The 27,013-nt window shown below is 39.7% G+C and overlaps 1 protein-coding gene and 1 long non-coding RNA gene across 4 annotated transcripts in view; one reads left to right on the top strand and one right to left on the bottom strand.

The window, feature by feature from the left end:
• The first annotated feature begins 262 nt into the window (after positions 1–262).
• On the top strand, positions 263–13,687 carry LOC112216720. 3 transcript variants are annotated; one of them, XR_006079194.1, is made up of 8 exons: positions 263–485; positions 743–902; positions 5,175–5,334; positions 5,501–5,583; positions 7,049–7,173; positions 11,241–11,399; positions 13,234–13,362; positions 13,515–13,687. It is a non-coding gene; the product is annotated as an uncharacterized LOC112216720 (long non-coding RNA). The 3 variants fall into 3 exon arrangements; XR_002948388.2 differs by having other exon boundaries at positions 5,175–5,356; XR_006079193.1 differs by having other exon boundaries at positions 5,175–5,356; positions 5,477–5,583.
• LOC112217145 (solute carrier family 13 member 2-like) overlaps positions 11,165–27,013 on the bottom strand; it is a 58,341-nt gene continuing 42,492 nt past the window's right edge. The window contains exons 7-12 of the mRNA XM_042300031.1: positions 13,495–13,704; positions 13,222–13,337; positions 12,247–12,365; positions 11,983–12,144; positions 11,666–11,803; positions 11,165–11,371 (exon numbers count right to left, since the gene is read on the bottom strand). Of these exons, the coding sequence (XP_042155965.1) occupies positions 11,237–11,371; positions 11,666–11,803; positions 11,983–12,144; positions 12,247–12,365; positions 13,222–13,337; positions 13,495–13,704 (880 nt within the window). The 3' untranslated portion in view covers positions 11,165–11,236. The remainder of the gene's footprint in view (positions 11,372–11,665; positions 11,804–11,982; positions 12,145–12,246; positions 12,366–13,221; positions 13,338–13,494; positions 13,705–27,013) is intronic.

Genomic DNA, 27,013 nt, shown 5'->3' with positions numbered 1-27,013 from the left:
GTTGCTTACCAAGAAGTCAGTGAATGTTCCTGAGTGGCCAAGTTACAGTATAATTGTCACGCCCTGACCTTAGAGAGCCTTTTTATGTCTCTAGTTGGTTTGGTCAGGGTGTGATTTGGGTGGGCATTCTATTCTATGTGTTGTATTTCTTTGTGTTTGGCCGAGTGTGGTTCCCAATCAGAGGCAGCTGTCTATCGTTGTCTCTGATTGGGAATCATACTTAGGTAGCCTTTTTCCCCACCTATGTTGTGGGATCTTGTCCTTGTATTGTTGCTGTTGAGCTTTACAAGGCTGCACGTGGCGGTGGTTCTCTTTTTTCTTGTTATCAGTAAAGAATGTGATTAACCTACCCCACGCTACATCTTGGTATAATTCCACCAACGCCGATCGTTACAATGATAGAACGATAGGCAAATATTGTACAATCCAGGTGTGGAAAGGTCTCACTTACCCAGGAAGACTCACAGCCGCAATTGCTGCCAAAGGTGATTCTAACATGTGTTGACTCAGACTTATGTAAATTAGATATTTCTGTATTTCATTTTCAATAAATTTGCGTGGATCTGTTTCTACATCTGGATTGCTTGCTGTCTTGGGTTTTAGGCTGGGTTTCTGTACAGCACTTTTTTTTACATCGGCTGATGTAAAAAGGGCTTTCATAAATCAATTTGATTGATTGAGAGTGAACCACATCAAGTTTCTCTCTCTCTCTCTCTCTCTCGCTCTCTCTCTTGCTCTCTAGTGAACCATGGGAAGTTTACTAAGCTGGAGGACTCGTATGCGTTCGAGGAGGACAGCAGCAGTGGTACAGTGGTAGTCCGTCTCCAGAGCAACACCACAGTGATGAGTCACAGGGGTCTGCATGCCTAAGTGCAGCACCAGCCCTCAATAGCCCTAAACAGGTAATAGTCCTTCTCCTCCCTCTTACGTCTTTCCTTACCAGACCCAAATAGGCCTATCGTCCTCTCATTTCCCCTCCATCTGTTTCCCTCTTCTTCTTGCTGCTTCTTCTCTTCATTATCCTCTTCCCTCTTGATAATGAATCATAACATAAACTATCCTCCATGAGTGCACACACTATGAACAAAAGGTGCACCAAAGCCTCCCCTATTCCTTCACAAACATACCCAAGTCAGTTATATGTTAGTTATAGTTATATGGTATACATTTTGAGCTTAACAAACAAGAACCCTCTACCTGGAAATACAGTCCCAAATGGCACCCTATTCCCTTTATAGTGCACTACTTTTGACCAGGGCTCATTGGGCACTATATAGGGAATAGGGTGCCATTTGAGATGTGTGCGCAGTCATCAGTCAAATGATTTGTTAAGGACATTGAATTGTTGTGATCTTATTGTCTGGATAAGAAACTGTTAAAAATGACAACCATATAGATCCATGCAACACAAAATAATGTGTGATGATGCTACTGCATATTAGATATTGTATCTGGTTAAAAAAAAAACACAACAAGTTCAAAGTACAAGTAGAATTGTATTAATTTAATTTAAACGTATTCACAGTGCCGATACCATGCCCCCTGCTTTAGATATAAGAATATATGTTGAGGATCAATAACTTTTTTACATTTATTTAACCTTTATTTTACTACACTGTAAAATGTTTTTGCGTTTAAGTTAATAATTTTATTTAATCTATTAAAGTCAATTAAATGTGAAATGTGTTGATTTGACAAATCATGTTAAGTTGACTTCAACTCAACAAAAGCTGTAAAAATAAAAATAAATTAGTTCAGTTAGCAAAGAACAATTTGCTCAGTCAACTTTCAAATCAGAACTAATAAGTCAAACTAAAACAAGATCCTAGTTGTGCTGACGAAAAATGGCAAGTTATAATAACTACAAGTCATTACATTTTCTTAACTTGTGGCGGCAGGGTAGCCTAGTGTTTAAAGCGTTGGACTAGTAACCAAAAGGTTGCAAGTTTGAATCTCTGAGCTAACAAAGTACAAATCTGTTCTGCCCCTGAACAAGGCAGTTAACCCACTGTTCCTAGGTCATCATTGTGAAAACAAGAATTTGTTCATAACTGACTTGCCTAGTTAAATAAAGCTTAAATAAAACTTAAAAAATCAAGTTGAATCAGCTGTTAACTGTGTTCACTCAACTTTCAAATTAGATCCAATAAGTCAAATGAACTAAATAAAGACAACAGTTGTTTTGACTTTAAATGTCAAGTTGGGATAACTACAATTCTTGACATGAACTTTACTTACAAAATTAAGTTAAATCAGCTAAGACCTGTGTGTTTAACTTTCAAGTCAGAACCAATAAGTCAAATCAAGAACACCAACATAACAGTTGTGTTTACTAAATATTTCAAGTTATGATAACTACAATGAATTACACTGTCTTAACTTACAAAATCAATTTGAATCCCCTAAGAACAATTTGTTCAGTCAACTTACAAAAAAAAAAGTTGAATAAACTAAAACAAGATCCCAGAATGACATGTTATATTAACTACAAGTCATTACATTGTCTTTGCTGATTCAACTTGGTTTTATAAGTTATGAACTATGTGTTCCCTCAACTTTCAAATTAGATCAAATAGGTCAAATTAACTAAATGAAGACATTTAAAGACATGACAACTTTTGTCAAGTCAGGATAACTACAAATCTGTACATTAACTAACTTAAAATTAATAGGTGCTTATTTAACTTTTAAGTCAGAATCAAGAAGTAAAATCAGTGGTCTGTGCAACTTCCTCCGGCGCACATGTACTGGTGTGTGGGTTGGAGTCTGGGTTTGAACTTCTTAATTATAGCCCAAATAGTGTACCCATTGCTAGTGGAAACCATTTATTTTTTTGGAGTGTTTTTGCCTTTCCACTATGTGATTGATGAAAAAATGCTTTATTTTTAAATCCCAGTTAAAGGGAGCCATGGAAGGCCACAATACAGTTCCTTTTTTCATACGTAAGAATCCCTATTGGGTGCCAACAATTGTTCCAATTGTCATTTTGTGGATGGTTTGTTTTAAATTGAATTTGATTGGTGCAACTTTGCTGGAGTGACTTCCCCCATATTCCTTGCAGCCAATAAATTATTTTTTTGTCTCTGAGGGCAAAAGTCACATGTAATATCTCATTTTCTCATTTCTGACACCACTGCAGCTAATGTTAAAGAATATGGAGCCACATAGCATGAACTGTGCCAATTGTATGGGTTCATATTGTGTTAGCTGAGAGTTACAGGTTTTTACTGCATGAAGGTCTACACGTGTAAGGCCAAGCTGCTTGCTTAGTAAGTAGGCCTATTGCTTATTCCTGTCAGACTAACTGTTAGTCGCTCTGGATAAGGGTGTTGATTAATAGGGGATATTGATCAAACTTAATTTTCAGTGGTAATTTATAGGCAGCGGCGCATTTCAGGAAGCGGATTGATCAAGACCACGCTTCGGCAACTCCTATACTGCATTCAACGTCTTTCCAAGCAGGAGTGAGTAGCTTGGCAAAATGTGTTTATAAAAATAATGATAACTTTTCAGCACAAGAATAGCAAGGACATTAGCCACTGTGTTACATGCTAGCTAGCTGGTTAGCACCACACACACACCATGTTAAAATGGTAATTTGGTTAAATTAAGAAAGAAAATCAAATGTTTGGCAAATAGTATTTTACTATATCAGTTAAAATCAGATTACTTGTGCAATTCTACTATGTGTACTGTAGTATAATTGCAGCTAAGCTTGCTGTTATTGTGCTGTTAAATAGCACCGCTCTAGCTAGCAGCACACATGGCGCCAACTAACTAAGTAACTTGTCATTTGTTTGATAACCTGCATAACAGTAGCTAGCTACAAAAGCCAACTGTTGCTACTGTAGCTATGCTTATAGTTATAATTACTATTAGATTGGGTGGTAATGCGCTGTTATCAGTTTATTTTACTATTGTGGTTATAATCGATGACTTGCTCGTCAAAAATCAAAAAGTCAAGCTAGTCGAAAATCAGTTATCAAACATCAAACAATAGCATGGTTGTGCTGCCATCCTGTTAGAAGGTAACAGATTATTTTTTTTACAATGGTTAAGGTGGATTTTCATTGTGTTCCATCGTGTTATTTGCCCCCTAGTGGAGCTTTCTGGTACTTAGAAAGACTGTACGCAAACAAGAAGTAGAGAATTCGTTCTGCACGCTTAGAAGCAGCTAAAAACAACGCTACGGTGCAGGTCTTTTAGTGTAGTTATTTCTTGTCACTCTTCAGCCTCGGAAAATATTTGTTTGTAAGTTCGATTCAAGCATTTAGCTAGTGATGATAATCTTGTTATTGATAGAGTTGCTTACATATCAATTTTGGTTAGTTGCATTTACTCACACAAATTGCAATGCCTTTCATGTATGTCGTTAGCTGTATTACTTTGCTTGTGCGTCATGCAAACTAATTGTAAAATATGCAATACTGTAGTTTTGTTAGTGTTTTCTAGTGTAACATGCTTTGTTATTCTACAGAGATGGTTGTACATTAGAGTAATGAAAGGAGTTAGCCAATTACCATATAAGTAACAATTAGCTATATGGTTTGGCATCATGCCAGATGCATGGTACCTTAGCACGTGCTTTGTATTTATGCAACTTCAAATGTATAATGTACAGCTATAGTATGTCGGTGTGAATTGAATACTAATGTATATTCTTTTCTGTATTTTGCAGTTTCACAACAAACTTTTTCAACATATTCATTCAAGAAAAGTCACGCCTTGGGAGTTTTATTGAAGACTTAGTTTTTAGCTATCTGTCTAGTTTTGCATGGGAAAGCAATTCAAGGGCAGAATAATGGTATTATTTCACTCTAATAGCTACTATAAATTGGACAGTGCAGTAAGATTAACAAGAATTTAAGCTTTCTGCTAGTATCAGATATGTCTATGTCCTGGAAAATGTTCTTGTTACTTACAACCTCATGCTAATCGCATTAGCCTACATTAGTTCAATCGTTCCATGGAAGGGACACCGATCCCAAAGAAGATTTATATGGTTTTTTAACAAGTGTTTGAGTTTATTGGCTATTGGCTAATTGGCTATTTTGCTTGATGGCCTTTAGTGCCCAGGCTGATTGTTTTGGTGCACTGGCAGATTAATCACCCCTTAAGACATAGTGGCCGTGTCCCTAAAATTCATTTCCTGGTGTGTTATGCTCTTCAAACAGGTTGCTCTGGAATTCATGAGACTGGTATCTGTGGACCTCAAGAAGATATTTTATGAAGGCCTGGACAGTCATCTTTCCAAGCTCCTTGAATTCTACCGGGCCAAGAGCGATGGAGGGATGGAGCTAAAACACCTTATGGAAAGTCTTGACAAAGACAGAGGTTCCATTATATTCACATTCAAGTATTTTGTACATTTATTACCTACGTTTTGCTGTATTGATAATTGCTACTTTTTTAAATACACTGATATTGGGGGTGAGACCTTAATATTGACAACTACATTAACAATGTTGTAAAACAGTCAATTAGGCTTTTGATGTTTGAGTTCCAATCAAGGGAAGCGAGAGGGTGTGCCCCGAGGATTGCCATACTTCCTGCGAGAAGACCCTACCAATTTCTTTTAAAGATGTGAGGCATACAACCCTACAACATAACCTTATGCTTTCTCCCAGGAGTGAAATTTCCTATGAATCATGATGCATTGTAACGTTCAATAGGGTCAAGATGAATGTCTGTCACCATCTGTTTGTAGCACACATTGTAGCACACAGGCCAAATCAAATGTGAACCAACTACAGTATATAAGGGCATCTCTTTTAGCAATGTTTTAGATGTTTTACTTTTACTCCCTTGCTAGACATTCAATTGAGAATAGTGATTTAGCATGCTTTTTGTCCAGAAGAAACTAAGCCTTTCTCTTGGACAACTTCATCTTGGACTGCAAAGCAAAAATCAGGACCATACATTAAACCCAATACTAGGTTTGGGCAATAATACCTAACTACCATGTAAACTACTATTGATAGCTGTTGTCGACGGCTGTGAAATGTAAGTATGCGCAGGTTTTTGGATATTTTAATGTATTACACACCCCTGGTGTATGGCAGCACACAATACTGCTGTGCCCTTAGTGATATGTCAAATTCCCCCTTAGACAACAGAATTAAAGTGGCACTGTGAGGAATTCCAAATTCTATACCAAAGCTGTAAAAATATTTATTATTGATGGGACAATTCATCCCTACACCATGCAGTGCTGATTTTGCCATCTGAACAGGAATTGCAATCAGTTTTGCTTCAAGATTGTTTGTCAGTGGGCTCGCTCCGGTCCGTCTTCAATATAAACTTTGCATTTTTAGGCTATACTTTTGTGTAACAAACTAATTGCTTATTGTAGGGAATCATTGTCCTATTTTTTACATTTCTAGAGATATAGTTTTGCAGCTTTTGTAAGCTGGTCTTTTAAAAAGAAAGTAGAGGTGGAATTCTACACAGTGCACCTTTAATATAATGAATGTTGTAGATTGCCAAAACAGCACTGAATGATAGATGATGCTTTACATGGTTTTCCCCCTTAGGGTAGCCTAGTGGTTAGAGTGTTGGACTAGTAACCAGAAGTTCAAACCCCTGAGCTGACAAGGTACAAACCTGTCATTCTGCCCCTGAACAGGCAGTTAACCCACTGCTCCTAGGCCGTCATTAAAAATAAGAATTTGTTCTTAACTGACTTACCTAGTTAAATAAAGGTAAAATGTTTTTTTTTAAATTCAGTGTTGGATGAACGTAGGCCTTTGCGGCGCTATAGCAGACAATCAATCATTTTTAGCAAATTGGAAAATAACAGACATGTTTTACCTCAACTAAGAACACATTATTTCTAGACCTGGGAGCAATCATGGTTAACTGACGTGCTTGAGGACCATGCTTGTTTACTGGCGCAACGCTCTTGACCACTAGGCTACCTGCCACCCCACTTGCCTGCATCAATATGCAACAGTACATTTGCTGACATTTTCACAGAATTTTTTTTTATTGTAGGATGTTTTGTAGGGCAATGCCTTTATTCTTTGCCTCTTTTTGTTCTGTTTTTCAGAAGACAACTGATTCTGAGGAAGTCACCCATGGAGTGAAAATACACTTGTCGTTGTGGATGGAGCTGCAGCAGATGACCCAATGCCAGCTGACAATGTGGACGTTGCCCTTGTGAAAGAAGAGCAGGTGATCATACATGAGCTTCACAACGTCCCAAATGCCTTTGCCACTTTGATTGGACTTCTTTATTGTCTGAACATGGGTTACCCAAAAATGTTTTGCGGTAGTTCAGAAAATATTCTTGAAGATTTTGGTGCAGAAAACTACAGTAGAAGTGCATGGGCTGAAGAACCGTCTTCGTTAATTCAACTAATTGGTGTGTTTTTGTTTTGCTCGCAGTAGTTGAGTTTATTCCCGAGGACAATGATGCTGTTATTTGCCTAAATCTTACAATTCTCAATTTTTGGGAAGACTTAAGTTACCCTACTTTTACGTGTGAACCTCAGTCTACAAACTACAACTGTCGTTTGTTAGAGACCATTGAATTTGCTATCATCTCTTCCCATTAACTACAGTGCATTCTGAAAATGTCTACAGCATGTTATAGAATTTCTTTTCACACTCAACACCCACTTGTCTTAGAAACCATTGTGAAGGTTGTCTTTGCTCAGGGTTTGAATTTTTAATTACCGTGCCATATAACCATTTTTTAATGGTGCCATTTACAAATGTGTATGGGTTTATTGGACAGTTGAATAAATAAAACTTTGACAAAATATTTTATCTTAATTTTAAAATAAAAATCTTCGCTGATATTGGTTAAAATACCAATTAGTGACAGCAGAATTTGGCTGCCCGTTTAAATGCACCCAAAGACATTAATCTAAAAATATGCGTTGTTAGATTTTTTTTTTATGACAATAAAAATGCATTCTAGGGAACGATACGTTGTTGCAAATGTATTTGTTAATACATAGTGTAATAAATGTTCTGAAATGCACAAAATGACTATTTTGTCATTACAAGCTAGATAGAATTAATTGATTTCAATGTAAGTTGTTGAATCGATCAATAAGGACATTGATAGTAAAACAATCATTGTAAATATAAAGTCATTTTAAAATGGAGATAAGCTTTACTAAATCTGAACTTTGTTCAACTGTACATACGGGGTTATATTAAGTTTACAATTTGTATTAGTCAGTCATTTTGTTGAGTTAAAACAGTGGTTCTCAACCTGCAGCCTATGGCAATCTTGTCTATGTCATTAATAGTATAGTTATTTATTTGTGTGTGGCCTGCTTGACTTGCTCGTAGCCACAGTCTAGCACCACCAGCCAAACAGGTTGAGAACTATGTGTTACAATAACTCAATATGACGTAGGCTTGACTCTTTTTTTTTTAAATGTGACATTAAATTAAATAACTCCCACTTTAATGTTGTTTCAACTTGTTATTTCCAGTCATCTAGTTGCGTGGCCTTTTTCAAGCTCAGAGCACTTAACATGTCACGTTATCCTTGCATAGACCATTTTGTTATGTAAACTTTAAATGTAGTTTCGATAACTATTACTAGTTACAGTAACTTAATAGAAAGTTGACTTAACAAAATGTGAAGTTGGCAACAATAATGTAGCTTTAGTTATTAGAATTCCACATTTATTGTTAACATAACAAAGGTATAAGTTGATTCAAATAAAAAAATTAAATTAACAATTTACAAACATCAAATTAACAGTCTATTGTTAGTCAAAATAAATGTAATCAAAGCGAGGATACCGTGAAATGTGAAGTACTCTGAGCTTGAAAAAGGCCACTGGAAATAATAAGTTGAAACAAAAAATATTTTTTTACAGTTATGTAAGTCAGTTAAGAACAAATTCTTATTTACAATGACAGCCTACCCCGGCCAAACCCTCCGCTAACCCAGACGAAGCTGGGCCAATTGTGCGCCTCCATATGGGACTCCCGATCACAGCCGGTTGTGACAAAGCCCGGGATTGAACCACTGCGCCACTCGGTCTCCATTCCTACTTATATGCTATTTCTATATATATATATATTTCTATATATATATATATTCCTGCACAATGCTTGCTTTGAAGAAGAAGTCTCGTTTTAAGGATATCCTTGTCTGGAACTGGGACAGACTCGATTCAAAGGAGTGCACTATGTGTTGAAGCACCATTCAACCCTATTCCGCTTCACCAGATTTACAATTACATGTAATGAACAAAAAAAAAAAAACTAGAGGGCAATGGTACTGTATTGTAAATGTATGACCCAGTCCAGGAACCACTAAGACCCTAGTTCCCTTGCCCTGACCACCTAGACACTTAACAGCAGACTTAGCCTATCAGAGGGCAAGGTAGAGCTGCAACCATATTGTATATGGTATCTTATTTCTAAACTGTCCTAAATTAAGGAGAAGATACTGTAGCTGGTGTACTTGTTCATTGTCACTTCAACAATATGTGTGTGTGCTTAATCTCCCTTTTCCATTCGCTTTGTCTCTCTCTGTCTATGTCTGACTTTCTGTTTGCCTGTCTGTCCACATTTACAGTACCAGTCAAAAGTTGACACACCTACTCCAAGGGTTTTTCTTAATTTTTTACTATTTTCTACATTGTAGAATAATAGTGAAGAAATCAAAACTATGAAATAACATCTATGGAATCAAGTAGTAACCAAAAAAGTGTTAAACAAATCAAAATATATTTTAGGTTTGAGATTCTTCAAAGTAGCCACCCTTTGCCTTGATGACAACTTTGCACACTCTTGGCATCCTCTCAACCAGCTTCACCTGGAATGCTTTTCCAACAGTCTTGAAGGAGTTCCCATAAATGCTGAGCACTTGATGGCTGCTTTTCCTTCATTCTGCGGTCCAACTCATCCAAAAACCATCTCAATTGGGTTGAGGTTGGGTGATTTTGGAGGCCAGGTCATCTGATACAGCACTCCATCACTTTTCTCCTTGGTCAAATAGCCCTTACACAGCCTGGAGGTGTTTTGGGTCATTGACCTGTTGAAAAAACAATGATAGTCCCACTAAGCGCAAAGCAGATGGGATGGCGTTTCGCTGCAGAATGCTGTGGTAGACATGTTGGTTAAGTGTACCTTGAATTAAGTATCACCAGCAAAGCACCCCTACAGCATCACACCTCCTCTTCCATGCTTCATGGTCTGAACCACACATGAGATCATCCATTCACCTACTCTGCGTTTCACAAAGACATGGCGGTTGGAACCAAAAATGACAAATTTGGACCATCAGACCAAAGGACAGATTTCCACCTGTCTAATGTCCATTGCTCGTGTTTCTTGAACCAAGCAAGTCTCGTCTTATTGGTGTCCTTTAGTAGTGGTTTCTTTGCAGCAATTTGACCATGAAGGCCTGATTCACAAAGTCTCCTCTGAACAGTTGATGTTGATGTATCTGTTACTTGAACTCTGAAGCATTTATTTGGGCTGCATTTTCTTAGGCTGGTAACTGTAATGAACTTAATTCTCTGTAGCAAAGGTAACTCTGGGTCTTCCTTTCCTGTGGCGGTCCTTATGATAGCCAGATTCATCATAGTGCTTGATGGTTTTTGCAACTCCGCTTTAAGAAACTTTCAAAGTACTTGAAGTGTTCCATATTGACTGACCTTCATGTCTTAAAGTAATGATGGACTGTCATTTTACTTTGCTTATTTGAGCTGTTCTTGACACAATATGGACTTGATCTTTTACCAAATAGGGCTATCTTCTGTAGCTCCCACTACCTTGTCACAACACAACTGAATGGCTTAAAAGATTATGCAGGAAAGAAATTCCACAAAATAACTTAACAAGGCACACCTTGAAGTGCATTCCAAGTGACTACCTCATGAAGCTGGTTGAGAGAATGCCAAAGCAAATGAGAATACCAAGGCAACTGGTGGCTACTTTGAAAAATCTCATATAAAATATATTTTTATTTGTTGAACACTTTTTTTGGTTACTACATGATTCCATTCACATTTTTGATGTCTTCACTATTATTCTACAATGCAGAAAATAGTAAAAATGAAGAAAAACCCTTGAATGAGTAGGTGTGTCCAAACTTTTGACTGGTAATGCCTGCCTCTCGCTCTCTCTCTCTTGCTCTCTCTCTCTTGCTCTCTCTCTCGCTCTCTCTCTCTGCTCTCTCTCTCTTGCTCTCTTTGGTGCTCATATCAAAATCCTCCCTCCTTCCTCCCGCCTCTCTCTCTTTCTCTCTCTCCCCCTCTCAGGGCTTGGTCCCATGTGTGATGTTGGCCCAGTCAGGGAAAGTGCTGAGCTGGAACATTGCGTCTCCCCAGGTGTTGATGCCCATGTTGATGGTCAGGATCCCGATCATGTTCAGCATGAAGCCTGCCTTCACCTGGACAACACAACAACACAAATTCAGGGTATACAGTAAACACTGTTGTATCTGAATGTGTAATAACAAAATATATGCCTTTTAGCTGACACTTTACTCCAAAGCGATTTACAGTAGTCTGTGCATATATTTAAGTGTATGTGACCCCAGTGGGAATTGAACCTACTATTTTGGTGTTGCAACACTATGTTACCATCTGAGCAACACAAGACCACTTACTGTGGTTGTGTGTCTGTGTCTATCCATTCGTGTGTGTGCACTTATGCACCTGTGTGTGTGCATGTTGGGTCTCACCATGTCCATGACTTTGAGATTTCCATAGGAGAAGACGATAGCATTGGGAGGTGTTGCCACAGGCAACATGAATGCCAACGAGGCACAGATGGTGCAGGGCAGCATCACGTACAGAGGATGCAGCCTAATAGCTGTGGCCTGGTGGGAAGTAGAAAGGAACACACCAAGTCAGTCAACACACTTGGATATGTGTATGAGAGAGACAGACAGAGGGAGTGCGTGTGTGTATGCAAATGTGCATGCATGCATACGTGCGTTATTGTGTGTGTGTTCGTTCGTGCATGAGTGCGCATGTGTCTGTTTGTGTGTGTGGTTACCATAGAGGCCAGTATGGGCAGGAACAGTGTGGTAGTAGCTGTGTTGCTGGAGCACTCAGTGAAGGTCCCCACCAACAGACAGAGTAGCAAAGAGATACCGAAGGGAGGAATGGACTGTAGAGGAGCTAGACTCTCACCCAGCCATTGAGACAGACCAGATGCCTAGAGAAACAGATGGGGTGGGTGAGATGAGGGGGGTGAGTGGAGGTGAGAGCGAGAGAGACAAGATACAGGGCATTATGAACTAGATGCCTGCACACACACCTCGCTACCGCTGGCCAAAGCAAAACCTCCTCCCAGCAATAGGATGATATTCCAGGGCATGCGTTCGTGGACCACATGCCAGTTCAACAGAGCAGCTGGGGCCTTTTGCTTCTTCTTACCTGGAGAGTGGGAGGGGAGTAAGAGAAGGAATAAGTGAAGTTAACATTAACAATGCACATAAAAGGCCTATCTCTTCATTAGAGAGTGAAACTGAACTTTGTCTCATTGAGTCTTCTTAACTGAACAGAATCTGCAGACAAAGATACAGTTGAAGTCGTTTACATACACCTTAGCCAAATACATTTACATTTAAGCTCAGTTTTTCACAATTCCTGACATTTAATCCTAGTAAAAATTCCATGTCTTACGTCAGTTAGGATCACCACTTTATTTTAAGAAGGTGAAAAATAGTGTAGATTTATTTCTTTGATCACATTCCCAGTGGGTCAGAAGTTTACAAACACTCAATAATTATTTGGTAGCATTGCCTTTAAATTGTTTAACTTGGATCAAACGTTTCGGGTAGCCTTCCACAAGCCTCCCACAATAAGTTGGCCAATTCCTCCTGACAGAGCTGGTGTAACTGAGTCAGGTTTGTAGGCCTCCTTGCTCGCACATGCTTTTTCAGTTCTGCCCACATTTTTAGTCTATCAGAAGCTTCTAAAGCCATGACATCTTCTGGAATTTTCCAAGCTGTTTAACGGCAGTCAACTTGGTGTATGTAAACTTCTGACCCACTGGAATTGTTTTCAGTGAATTATAATTTAAATAATCTGTCTGTAAACAATTGTTGGAAAAACTACTTGTGTCATGCACAAAGTAGATGTCCTCACCGACTTGCCAAAACTATAGTTTGTTAACAAGAAATTTGTGTGGTTAAAAAACGAGTTTAAATGACTCCAACCTAAGTGTATGTAATATTCAGAATTCAACTGTATTTGTTATATTGTGTCTTTCATTGAAACCCCCCCTCACCTTCCTCCCCAGCCTCTCCCTCTTCTTCCTCAGCACTCCCACAGCAGAACGGCCGTGAGGGGATAATGAAGAAGAGCGTGGACATGAAGATGGCAACAGTCCCGTCTGTCACAAACCTGAAGGACACACACAGCGAAAGAGGTTAGAATTCAGTTAGAAGCGCAGACATTCACATTTTATTGGTGTGTGTTTGTGTGTGCGTGCATGCATCTGACTGCATGCCTGCCTGTGCCAGCCTGTGTGCATGAATGTATCTGTGTGTGTGCTACTCACGCTCCATCCTTGTTAAACAGTACAGTGGCCCAGCCTGGCATGAAGCCTGGTTCTCTGGTGAACCACATCACCACCAGCAGGACAAAGATGGTCAGCACAGCCCCCTCGGCGAAGGTCATGCTCCCCAGCTTCCTGTACTCCTCCTTCATCACTGCGAACGCCTCCTTGTCTCCCTCGTTCTTCTTCCCGCAGCCAAATGACTTCTTCATGCTGTCAGCGACACACACACGGACAAGGAGTGAGACCTCAAAGAATCAATTCATATCAAACTTAATTGAATTAGGAGCTATTAGTTAGAAGTAATGTAGCATGTTCAGCGGCTTCTGTTAAAGTGATGTTTCACCGCTGCGCTTTCGATGTAAATGTCCATTAATTTGTTATTTTTAAAAAGTAGAGAATTGCCTCACTACACAGAAATACCAGTGTTTCTGCATCTCGCTGGAAGGGAAGGGCCATCTACATTTCCTGGTTGTAAAGCAAACCATAATATGTGGAATTCATGGCGATTTCAGGATGTAGTGCCGCACCTGTCGAAGTTGATCCAGTTGAGAATTGGTGTCAACAGATAGCTAACGTTAATTACGGACCAGCCACTCGTTCATAGAACATCAGAGGGTGTCTCAGGGGAGTCGGGATATGCAAAAAAACCACATTCCCATGTCACACCTCACACTTGTGTTTGCACCTCACACTTACAGGACAAATATAAGCAATCCCTATTTGACATTTTGAGATTGTGAAGAACTTTTTATTTTTGTGTTAACAACAACTGTAAAGTTTAGTCATGTTGTAGTGCTCAATAGCTGGATGTGCAAACTTCAAGCAAGTGCAGGCTGCTGGGGTAACATTTCATTGGTTACCTGCCGGAAATATTCCTTTGAGCCGATAGTGGCTGGCGGCAGTGCTTAATTTAAGCTAAAGCCTGTCGGAACAGGATCCGGCACTTCTCCGTTTTGGATCGTTTCGTTCCGGGAACCCATTTGGCCGGCTGGTACCTCTCATGGCATGAAAAATAATTTTAAAAAATGTGAATAAACGCGGTGAAAGTTCATTCGAGTTGCCTCTGTTAATTGTCCTCATTATTAGGACTATGATTTACTCCTCATATTGTAGCATACAATGTGTCTCCACACACCTAGGCTATTGATGGATTCAAGACAACGTCGTTTTCATTGATTTCAGATAATCAGTTTGTCAGTGTCAAAGTAGGCTGACTTTTTGATCATTTTCGAGGTAATATGGTGCTTTCAAGACAACTGGGAACTCTGAAAAAAATGAGGTCGAATCATGACGTCAGTGATCTTCAGGTTGGAACTTTGGGCATTTAGAAAGAGGCCAGGGTTCCCCACTTGGAATTCTGAGTTGGCTGACCATTCAAACATATTTTCCCTGTCGGAGATCGTTTTTTCCCCGATTTCCCAGTTGTTGAACGCACTGAAGTTGGAAGTCGGAGATTTCCCAGCTCTGAGTTCCCAGTTTTGAACGTGACATTAAAAAGATTATGCCTATGTCTCCAATCATGTAAAATGACATAGAATTGAATAAAATACTTTTATAAAAGGCAACAAAAAAATCCCATGTGTGCAACTTCTTCAAGTGCCTCTACTCTACTGCTCTATACCACTTCCCAAATGTGATGATATGCATGCAATGCTTTACTCCCAAGGTAAAAAATAATTCTCGTGTTTTCCGGTCCCCAGGACCCCCCCTCTCACGCTCACTTTTTGCTCCATCACCTCCCAATTTACAAATTAAGCACTGTCTGGCGGCAATAGAGAGCGCTGCCTGATGTGAGACCTCCTGGGGAGAAATATCCAAATGTGTATGTTGGTTGCCAGCACTGTATGTTGGTTGCCAGCAAGAGGATTTCGAAACAGACCTGAAGTCTTAACTGATGGGGTTGCCAGGTCGTAGAACATTGAAATGTGAAGCTATTCATTCGATTTGCACCTTCAAAGAGGAAGCATTCCGATCAACCAACATCACCGCAGCAGAAAATAAGTCAAGCAGCAGTAATGTAGTTATCTAGCTAGCCAGCGGCGACCCGTCATTCAAGGCAGATTTTCACCTGTTTTGAGCCCCACCTGTAAAACGTTCTTTTTTTTGCAGTAATTTGTGTCATATCAATTTGCTAACAATGTAAAAACAAATGTATTGAGTGAATAAAGCCACTTGGTCTTTTTCTTGCATTCTTGAGTAAGGCAGCTCCAAAATGCAGGTGTTTCAGCCTAGACCAGTGCTTTCTATGGTGTATGGGCAGCCAGTGGAATATACAGGGCGTAGGTGTTGTTAATCTTCTCTAGTTGCGCTGTGATAGTCTCAGTGTTCTGTCATTCATGGGGATACTACGTCACCGCGTAATCTACAGGGAGAGCTAGGCAGTTGAAGCCCCCTTGGGTGCTGCCATAGATTTACATTATAAGTGCTCATCCAAGAAGGCTCAAGGTCATAGGCCACAGATAAAATGACTTCAAATCCTGTTATATGTGCTGTAGTTTTGATTGGACTGATCGTGTCAACATCATACTTTCAAAATCTTAACTAAACAAGCAGTCATCAGTACATCAGAAAAGTACAAATTCAACAATGAGTGGTTTGGAAGGAATAAGTGGCTAACTGCAAGAGTTGCAAAGCACTCACTATGTTGCTTACCCTGCCTGCTATAAGTTTGAATGCATTGGCCATGCTGTGACTCCACCATGACTTCTGCCAATTTCAAAACAACTGGAAACTCAGAACTGGGAAATCTCATACTTCAGTAAGTTCAAGACAGCTGGGAACTCTGAAAAAAATGAGCTCTGACTGGTGAAAATACATCTTGAATGGTCATCCAACTCAGAATTCCAAGTCGAGAACTCAGCCTCTTTCTAGAGCTCTGACCTGAAGATCACTGAAGTCATGATTCGACCTTGTCATGATTCGAGTTCCCAGTTGTCTTGAAAGCATCATAAATCCAGAGAATCTCAGATTTTTATGACAAAGTTTGATGATAATGGACCGCTGCGCCAACTTCCTGTTCAAGTGAGCACAGCACAACAATGGTGAGTCCAAAAATGTATGTATATAAGAAAGTAATACTAAGTGTATGTTGTGTAGTAAGCTGTTGGTAGCCCATGTGCTTCACCCTAATAATTTTGTCCCTTTTTCCCCCTCAGCACTTGGTGGTGCACATGTAGCCTATAGCCTGTTTTAGAGAAATGTCATCAATCATTGTAAGAGCTTTCTTTGTCTGCTTATATGCCCCCTTTTATTTATCCTATGTTTCTGACTTGGTGTACATGGAGAACACTGTAAAAATGGCCCATGTTCTGAATTCTGTCTCTGTACATTTCAAAAGTGCTGAGCATGTAGTTACATTGACTAAGTCCATATTGGCTTGGTCATTAATCAAAATTACGGATTGCCTCATCTGCTAATCATTCACTTTTACCATAGTTTGTACATCTCAACAGTCTCTTCCCGTTCAATTATTTGTTTCAACAAACAGTTCAGTAATAGACCCATGCAATTCAGTTGATATTGCGAGGGTTGTTTTGTTTGCGCAATGCGCTGTCTGTGAGTCTGTGTATTGTCTAGAAAATAGATATTCATGATTTGTATTTTCCTTCCTTTTTAGAACACATAGGGCTAAAACAATACTTCAAATGGTAGACTAACTGAGCCCCCCGCCCCCCAGTTATGTGTGTGTTGACTAAAAGTGCAAAGTGAACATCTTGCTGAATTTATATGAACTAATATCTATCTGAATTTAATGGTATAATGTTAATGATATAAGAACAGCCATTAGGAATTTACTGAACATAAATGTTCATGTTTGTGTATGGCGTTCGTTATTATTGAAGCACAATGCAGTTCTTATCGACTTACACAAATCCACAAGGAGTCAGAAGAACTGTTCCGCTGCCATTAAAGGTTTCCGCTGAAAGCCAGGTGTAGCGGTGGTAAGGATTCACTCCATGGTGCTGAAAGGAAAGCTCTGCTGTTGGGACAGCTTTGTATAGGACCTAACAGTTTGTGAGCACAGTTTGTCACCGTTATAGTGCAATTAATGTATTGCTTAGTGTTGTGACTTTGCTGGCATACACCCCCCCCCCCAAAAAAAAACAATGTTGTTTGCCCTACCAAGTTTACATGCTAAAATTGCCACTGTAGCTAGCAAACCTCATTTGTTTATCTAAACCAAAATCTAGTGTGGGTGACTGACAGGTGTCTGTTGGGGGTAGGTATTGTGAGGGAAGGTCAGTGTGCATGATCTATTGATAGGAGGGAGATGGATGCTTATAGTACAGTGCCTTCAGAATTTTTTTCCGCCCCTTTACTTTTTCCACATTTTGTTGTCTTACGGCCTGAATTTAAAATAGTTTAAATGGAGATTGTGTGTCACTGATTTACACAAAATACCCCATAATGTCAGTGGGATTGTGTTTTAAGAAATGTTTAACAAATTAATAAAAAATTAAAAGCTGTCTTGAGTCAACCGGTTTAATGGCCAACCGGTTTGTAATGGCCAAGCTAAATTCACTGCATGAATTTAGGATTAAAAATGTGCTTAATAAGTTGCATGGACTCTGTTTTAATAATAGTGTTTAACATGATTTTTACATAACTACCCCAGCTCTGTACCCCACACATATAATTATCTGTAAGGTCCCACATTCGAGCAGTGAATTTCAAGCACAGATTCAACCACAAAGAATAGGGAGGCATTCCAATGGTTCTCAAAGAAGGGCACCAATTGGTAGATTGGTCAAAGAAAAAAAATCAGACATTGAATATCCCTTTGCGCATGGTGCAGTTATTAATTATACTTTGGATGCTGTCTCAATACACCCGGTCACTACAAAGATACAAGCGGCTTTCCTAACTCAGTTGCCGGAGAGGAAGGAATCCATTCAATTGATTTTAACTTTAAAAAACTAAACGTGGCGGTCTTCGCCTTAGCAATTTCACTGCAATAAAGACCTCCTCCGTTCCTGTCATTATTGTAAGAGATTGTGATATCTCACAACTCAAAATAGAGCTAGTCACTTCCAAGGCAGTCAGTCAGTTAACTAATAACTGATCATAACCTTGGTGTGATTGGCCTGACTGAAACATGGTTCAGTGGGGTTCAGTGGGGTTTGTCCAGCATGTCTAAGGACCTACGCATTGCCACAGTCATACCCTGAATCTAGGTTTGTCTCGTGGAATACAATTTGTGGATCTAAATGTTTTTCCTGATAATCCTGGACTATCGGACCTTATTACCACCTTATTACCATTTTATTACAATTGAAATCTCTAAAAAAAATCTGCTAAAACCCCAACAAACTGTTATTTAAAAAATTATCGGACAACCCAAAGACTCCACCTCCACCTACCCAATGACACCGGAGTACAATAATCAGTTAACCACCTACATTTAGGCTTGCATAATACCCTAGATGCAGTCACACTTCAAAAAACATTTTTCAAAAGAAATGAGCTCCCTGAAATACAGAAAATACCCGACCCTTGAGGCAAGCTTCCAGAAAATTGGAACGGAAATGACGCTCCACTAAACGAAGTCTTCCGACTAGCTTGGAAAGACAGTAAAGTGCAAGATTGAAGAGCCCTCACTGCTGCTCGATCAGTCTACTTATCCGACCTGAGTAAGGAGAATAAAAACAATCCAAAACATATTGTTGATACTGTTGCAAAGCTAACTAAAAAGCAGCAATCCCCAAGTGAGGATGGCCTTCACTTCAGCAATGATGAATTCATGAATTTCTTAGATTAAAAGATTATGATTATTAGAAAGCAAATTACGGACTCTGCGTTTTACTCCAAAACTCGCTTGTCCTGAGTGCACAGAACTGCCAGGAGCTAGGATCAATGGAGACCCTCAAGTTTTTTAATCCTGTATCTCGACACATTCACGAAAATAGTAATGAACTCTAAACCTTCCAGGTGTCTACTGGAACCTATTCTAACTAAACTACTGAAAGAGCTACTTCCTGAGCTTGTCATCCTATGTTGAACATAATAAGCGGGTTCCCTATCCTCCAGATGTGTACCAAACTCACTAAAAGGGTCAGCAATAAAGCATCTCCTGAAAAAGCCAAACCTCAACCCCCCAAAAAAATATATATGAACTCCGCAAAAAAAGAAACATCCCTTTTTCAGGACCCTGTCTTTCAAAGATAATTTTTAAAATTCCAAATAACTTCACAGATCTTCATTGTAAAGGGTATAAACACTGTTTCCCATGCTTGTTCAATGAAACATAAACAATTAATGAACATGCACCTGTGGATTGGTCGTTAATACACTAACGGCTTACAGACAGTAGGCAATTAAGGTCACAGTTCTGAAAACTTAGGTCACTAAAGAGGTCTTTTTACTGACTCTGAAAAACACCTAAAGAAAGATGCCCAGGGTCCCTTCTCATCTGCGTGAACATGCTTTAGGCATGCTGCAAGAAAGCATGAGGACTACAGATGTGGCCAGAGCAATAAATTGCAATGTCCGTACTGTGAGACGCCTAAGACAGCGCTACAGGGAGACAGAATGGACAGCTGATCGTCCTCGCAGTGGCAGACCACGTGTAACAACACCTGCAGAGGATCGGTACATCCGAACATCACACTTGCGGGACAGGTACAGGATGGCAACAACAACTACCCGAGTTACACCAGGAATGCACAATCCCTCCATCAGTGCTCAGACTGTCCGCAATAGGCTAAGAGAGGCTGGACTGAGGGCTTGTAGGCCTGTTGTAAGGCAGGTCCTCTAGAAAAAAAAGAAACACAGACCTATTTAGGCGAGGTGCTGGCTAGCGGAGTAGAAAGCTTGAAAATAAAAGAGAGCCGCACACTCTAGGAGCTCAGATGCAAAAAATGTATTACCAATGTTTCAACAGCCAAGCTGTCTTCATTAGGGTATAATCACAAACACTGCGGGATGACTCGTTTATGTAGTGTCAAAAGACACAGGTGTCTGTAATCATGGCCAGGAGGGGCTTAATATCATTGGTTTATTATCAAATATTAAAATGTCATACAAAGAACAGCATATAAACAACAAATGGATAGCATACGATCATAAATTAATTTGACTACACAAGCTTACAAACAATTACAATGGCAAAGTCAAAATAATCACAAGAATGGCTTCAAATCAAAGTCTACGTTGAGACCGAAGGGCGCAAGGGTCTTTAAGTTAAAGATCCAGGCAGCCTCTCGTTTTAACAATAAATTATCAAGGTCACCCTCTCTCCTGGGGAGGGTGACATGTTCGATGCCAATATAACGCAGAGACGAAATCGAGTGGCCTGCCTCCAAAAAGTGGTCTGCAACTGGGGAAGTAAAGTTTTTACACCTAAGGGTGCTACAATGCTCTGGAATACGTACTTTTAATTCACGCGTTGTTTTACCTACATAATTTTTACCACAAGGACAAGTTTTAAGATAAATAACTGCCTTAGTGGAGAACGTAATAACACCTTCAATTGGGATCGATTTCCCTGTTTGTGGGTGTTTGAAGGATCTACATTTATAAGTGCCATTGCATTGAGCACAGCCATTACATTTGTAATTTCCATCCAGTAGGGGCGCAAGTAGACGTTGTTCAGGAATATCTTGGGGTGGTAAATCAGAGTGTACCAATTGGTCTCTGAGATTTCTGCCCCGTGAGAATACGACCAAGGGAAGGTCCGAAAACACATTACCGAGACTATCATCGGATTTTAGGATGTGCCAATGTTTGTGAACAATTCCCTTAATTTGTTCAGAACACTTTGAATAGCGGGTAGTTAGAACACAAGAATGCGTCTTTTTGAGAGACTGACCTTGAAAAAGGTCATGTCTCGTTTTGTTTAGAATTTTCTTAATGGCAATATTAATCTGATCATTCTTGTAGCCTGTCACGTTCTGACCATCGTTCGTATGTGTTTTCCTTGTTTTAGTGTTGGTCAGGACGTGAGCTGGGTGGGCATTCTGTTGTGGGTCAAGTTTGCCTATTTCTATGTTTGGCCTGATATGGTTCTCAATCAGAGGCAGGTGTTAGTCATTGTCTCTGATTGGGAACCATATTTAGGTAGCCTGTTTTGTGTTGGGTTTTGTGGGTGATTGTTCCTGTCTCTGTGTTTGCACCAGATAGGGCTGTTTAGGTTTTCGCACGTTTATTGTTTTTGTTAGTTTATTCATGTATAGTGTCTTTATAAATTAAACATGAATAACCACCACGCTGCATTTTGGTCCGCCTCTCTTTCACCAGAAGAAAACCGTTTCATAGCCCCTCGCCTTGAACTTTCTTTGTGTCTCAGCCATATTTCTGTCAATCTGATTGTTTTTTGCAAATTCTTTTGATTCACCAGAATTGGCTGTAGGGCAAACTATTTTTCAAGGGAAGTGGGTGACAACTATCAGCCCTCAACAAACTGTTACGATCAGTAGCCTTCCTGTAAAGATCAGTGTATAGAACATTATCTTCACACAGCATCAGAAGATCAAGAAAACTGATTTGACGTGTGTCAGATTGCATAGTAAATCTCAAATGATCAGAACAGGAGTTAAGAAAAGCATAAACTCTCCTTCCAGACCCATATCAAACATCTCCAATCCAAAGTTAAATCTAGAATTGGCTTCCTATTTCGCAACAAAGCATCCTTCATTCATGCTGCCAAACATACCCTTGTAAAACTAACCATCCTACCAATCCTTGACTTTGGCGACGTCATTTACAAAATAGCCTCCAATACCCTACTCAACAAATTGGATGCAGTCTATCACAGTGCAATCCGTTTTTCACCAAAGCCCCATATACTACCCACCATTGCGACCTGTACGCTCTCGTTGGGTGGCCCTCGCTTCATACTCGTCGCCAAACCCACTGGCTCCTTGTCATCTACAAGACCCTGCTAGGTAAAGTCCCCCCTTATCTCAGCTCGCTGGTCACCATAGCATCTCCCACCTGTAGCACACGCTCCAGCAGGTATATCTCTCTAGTCACCCCCAAAACCAATTCTTTCTTTGGCCGCCTCTCCTTCCAGTTCTCTGCTGCCAATGACTGGAACGAACTACAAAAATCTCTGAAACTGGAAACACATCTCCCTCACTAGCTTTAAGCACCAACTGTCAGAGCAGCTCACAGATTACTGCACCTGTATATAGCCCAACTACCTCTTTCCCAACTGTATTTAATTTATTTATTTTGCTCCTTTGCACCCCATTATTTTTATTTCTACTTTGCACATTCTTCCATTGCAAAACTACCATTCCAGTGTTTTACTTGCTATATTGTATTTACTTTGCCACCATGGCCTTTTTTGCCTTTACCTCCCTTCTCACCTCATTTGCTCACATTGTATATAGACTTGTTTATACTGTATTATTGACTGTATGTTTGTTTTACTCCATGTGTAACTCTGTGTCGTTGTATCTGTCAATGCTTTGCTTTATCTTGGCCAGGTCGCAATTGTAAATGAAAATACTGCCCCCTAGTCACAAAAGGTTTTAAGAGTAGTAATTCTAATTTGATTTTCAATGTTGTTTTTTACCCATGAATCACGTTGTGAGTCGTGTGTCAAAATGGGGGAATTACCAGTCCTTTAAGGTTTTGGATTGAAGTTTACACACCTTAGAGAGACCATTGTTTGCTCACCTAAAAGAGACCACTGCAAAATGATCAGTTTCTCTGGTTTTACTATTTATCGGTATGTGTTTGGGTAAAATTAACATTTTTGTTTTATTCTATAAACTACTGACAACATTTCTCTCAAATTCCAAATGAGAATATTGGTCCAAAAATGGTCCTTTTGTGCTTCAGTCAATAATCCACCGGTTTCCCTCCTTCAAAATGCATACAAAATGAATCCCAAACGTTACCAATAAACTTCTCCAAACAAGTCAAACAACGTTAATAATCAAACCTCAGGTACCATAATACGTAAATAAACGATACAATTTAAGACAGAGAATCGTTATTGTCTTTACTGGAGATAAACAACAAAGAACGCACTCTCATCCATGCGCATGAAAACACTACAGCCAAAATGGGAGCCACTTAGAAAAACTACAAATTCACATTTTTCCAAAAACAAGCCTGAAACTCTTTCTAAAGACTGCTGACAGCTAGTGGAAGCCCTAGGAACTGCAATCTAGGAGGACTTGCCTCATAATAAAGATGACAGCCAATTGTAATTTTTTGGGATGGTTTTTCCTCGGGGTTTCGCTTGCCATATCAGTTCTGTTATACTCACAGACATCCTTTTAACCGTTTTAGAAACTTTACAGTGTGTTCTATCCAAATCTACCAATTATATGCATATCCTAGCCTCTGGGCCTGAGTAACAGTTTACTTTGGGCACGCTTTTCATCTGGACGTCAAAATACTGCCCCCTAGCCCAAAGAGGTTTTAAAGCATTTACTTGCAGACAACTGGTCAAAACAACAAAAACAATGCAGTGTTGTCAGACCTTGAATAATGCAAAGAAAAACATTTAATATTCATTTTTAAACAACACAATACTAATATTTTAATTTAGGAAGTGTTCAGAAATCAATATTTGGTGGAATAACCCTGATTTACAATCACAGCTTTCATGCATCTTGGCATGCTCTCCACCAGTCTTTCACATTGTTGTTGGGTGACTTTATGCCACTCCTGGTCCAGAAATTAAAAAGTTCAAGCAACTCTGCTTTGTTTGAAGGCTTGTGACCATCCATCTTCCCCTTGATCACATTCCAGAGGTTTTCAATAGGGTTCAGGTCTAGAGATTGGGCTCGCCATGACAGGGTCTTGATCTGGTGGTCCTCCATCCACACCTTGATTGACCTGGCTGTGTGGTGTGGAGCATTGTCCTGCCGGAAAAAACAATCCTCAGAGTTGGGGAACATTGTCAGAGAAGAAGGAAGCAAGTTTTCTTCCAGGACATCCTTGTGCATGGCTTGATTCATGCGTCCTTCACAAAGACAAATTTGCCCCAATTCCAGCCTTGCTGAAGCACCCCCAGACCACCAAATTTCACAGTGGGTGTGAGACCTGGAGAGGCCTACAAGCCACAGTGTCTCGCACCTACTGTAACATTTGGTGGAGGATAGAGATAGCCTGGAGGAGTGAAACAAAACCCTTATTATTCCTGGCATCTGGGATACAGCACCACGTGCCGTTAACCAGCCGATGAACCTGAGGTGGCTTATGATGCCCTCCGATCTGCATTAGAGGGGTGGAACCAGCCATGACTAAAACATTTTTTAACTTGTTATGGCTGAAATCCCGCTACCGGGATCGATATGACAACAGCCAGCGAAAGTGCAGGGCGCCAAATTCAAACAACAGAAATCTCATAATTAAAATTCCTCAAACATACAAGTATTTTACACCATTTTAAAGATAAACTTGTTGTTAAACCCACGACAGTGTCCGATTTCAAAAAGGCTTTACACCGAAAGCACACCAAACGATTATGTTAGGTGAGTGCCTAGTTACAAAAAAACACAGCCATTTTCCAGCCAAATAGAGGAGTTACAAAAAGCACAAATAGAGAGAAAATGAATCACTAACCTTTGATGATCTTCATCAGGTGACACTCATAGGACTTCATGTTACACACTACATGTTTTTTTTGGTTGATAAAGTTCATATTTATATCATATTTATATCCAAAAATCTCAGTTTATATTGGTGCGTTATGTTCAGTAGTTCCAAAACATCCAGTGATTTTGCAGAGAGCCACATCAATTTACAGAAATACTCATAATAAACATTGAGAAAAGATACAAGAGTTATACATGGCATTTTAGATCCACTTCTCCTTAATGCAACCGCTGTGTCAGATTTCAAAAACACTTTACAGAAAAAGCACACCATGCAATGCTCTGAGTACAGCGCTCAGACATAAAAACAAGCCATACAGATACCCGCCATGTTGTGGAGTCAACAGAAGTCAGAAATAGCATTATAAATATTCACTTACCTTTGATGATCTTCATCAGAATGCACTCCCAGGAATCCCAGTTCCACAATAAATGTTTGTGTCGTTCGATAAAGTCCATCGTTTATGTCCAAATACCTCCTTGTTGTTGGCGCATTTAGTTCAGAAATCCAAATTCATGAGACGCAGTCACTAGGTCCCGACGAAAAGTCAAAAAGTTCCGTTACTGTCCATAGAAACATGTCAAACGATGTATAGAATCAATCTTTAGGATGTTTTTAACATAAATCTTCAATAATGTTCGAACCGGAGAATTCCTTTGTCTTTAGAAATGCAATGGAACGCAGCAACCTCTTAGGCGAGCCCGCGTGATCAGCTCATGGCAGACACCTGATTGAAAGAGCTCTCTTTCTCTCCCCCTTCACAGCAGAAGCCTGAAACATAAGAGTGACATCTAGGGGAAGCCTTAGGAAGTGCAATATTACCCCATAGAGACTGTATATTCGATATGCAATGACTTGCAAAACTACAAACCTCAGACTTCCCACTTCCTGGTTGGATATTTTCTCAGGTTCTTGCCTGCCATATGAGTTCTGTTATACTCACAGACATCATTCAAACAGTTTTAGAAACTTCAGAGTGTCTTTCCAAATCTACTAATAATATGCATATCCTAGCTTTTGGGCCTGAGTAGCAGGCAGTTTACTCTGGGCACCTATTTCATCCAAGCTACTCAATACTGCCCCCCAGCCATAAGAAGTTTTAACTCTGCAATGTCTGTAAGGTTAAGCTCTCGGCAACACACACTTCAGAGTGTGCAGTCGGCCAGATTCATTATTGCAATAATTAATCGAGCTTAAATAAAGATGAATTGTTTGAATAGATGTCCAAGTTTCTCTCAATATACATGATTTTCCATATTATAGTATACTATTCTTTTACATATTTTTCAGGAGTTGAAAGCTCTCCCACCGGAAACAGCAAGGAGGGAGGGGAAGCAACGTCGTATGTGGTGATGGATGAATTGCTGCAGGTGCTGCCACTCCATCACCACACCGGTCATCATCTCCTTCTCTCCCTCCCAGAGTGGTCCAGATGAGGATGTGGGAGAAGGAGGTGATTTCTGTTTTCTCATCAAAGTGTTCAGTAACAATTTATTTTAAGGGGTCCTTATTACAGTGTAAGTATTGTAGTTAATTGTAATAACTCATAGTTACACTGTAATAACGACATGGTGGTAATTGCAGTTTGTAATTACAGCGGCATAACAATGAATGCTTGTTAAATGCAAGCATTTTAAAATGGGCAAATTTACACTAAGTTCACCAATTTAGTGTTTAGTTTCTTCTCAGCTGCATCCATTTGTACATTTGAGTCATTTAGCAGACTCTCTTATCCAGAGTGACTTATAGTAGTGAGGTCATACATTTTCTCATACTGGTCCCCCATGGGACTCAAACCCACAACCCTGGCATTGCAAGCACCGTGCTCAACCAACTAAGCCACACAGGAACATCCAGTTCATTAATAAGTGTCACAGATCGTTGGATGTGCAAAAAATCCTAAGGGTTGAATGCACTATAGACTCTGATTACCTACCCGTGAATGCGCACTCTTCAAAATCTC

The sequence above is a fragment of the Oncorhynchus tshawytscha genome, linkage group LG17 (genome assembly GCF_018296145.1).
Source record: "Oncorhynchus tshawytscha isolate Ot180627B linkage group LG17, Otsh_v2.0, whole genome shotgun sequence".
Taxonomy (NCBI): domain Eukaryota; kingdom Metazoa; phylum Chordata; class Actinopteri; order Salmoniformes; family Salmonidae; genus Oncorhynchus; species Oncorhynchus tshawytscha.
This window is presented reverse-complemented; position numbering and strand designations above follow the sequence as displayed.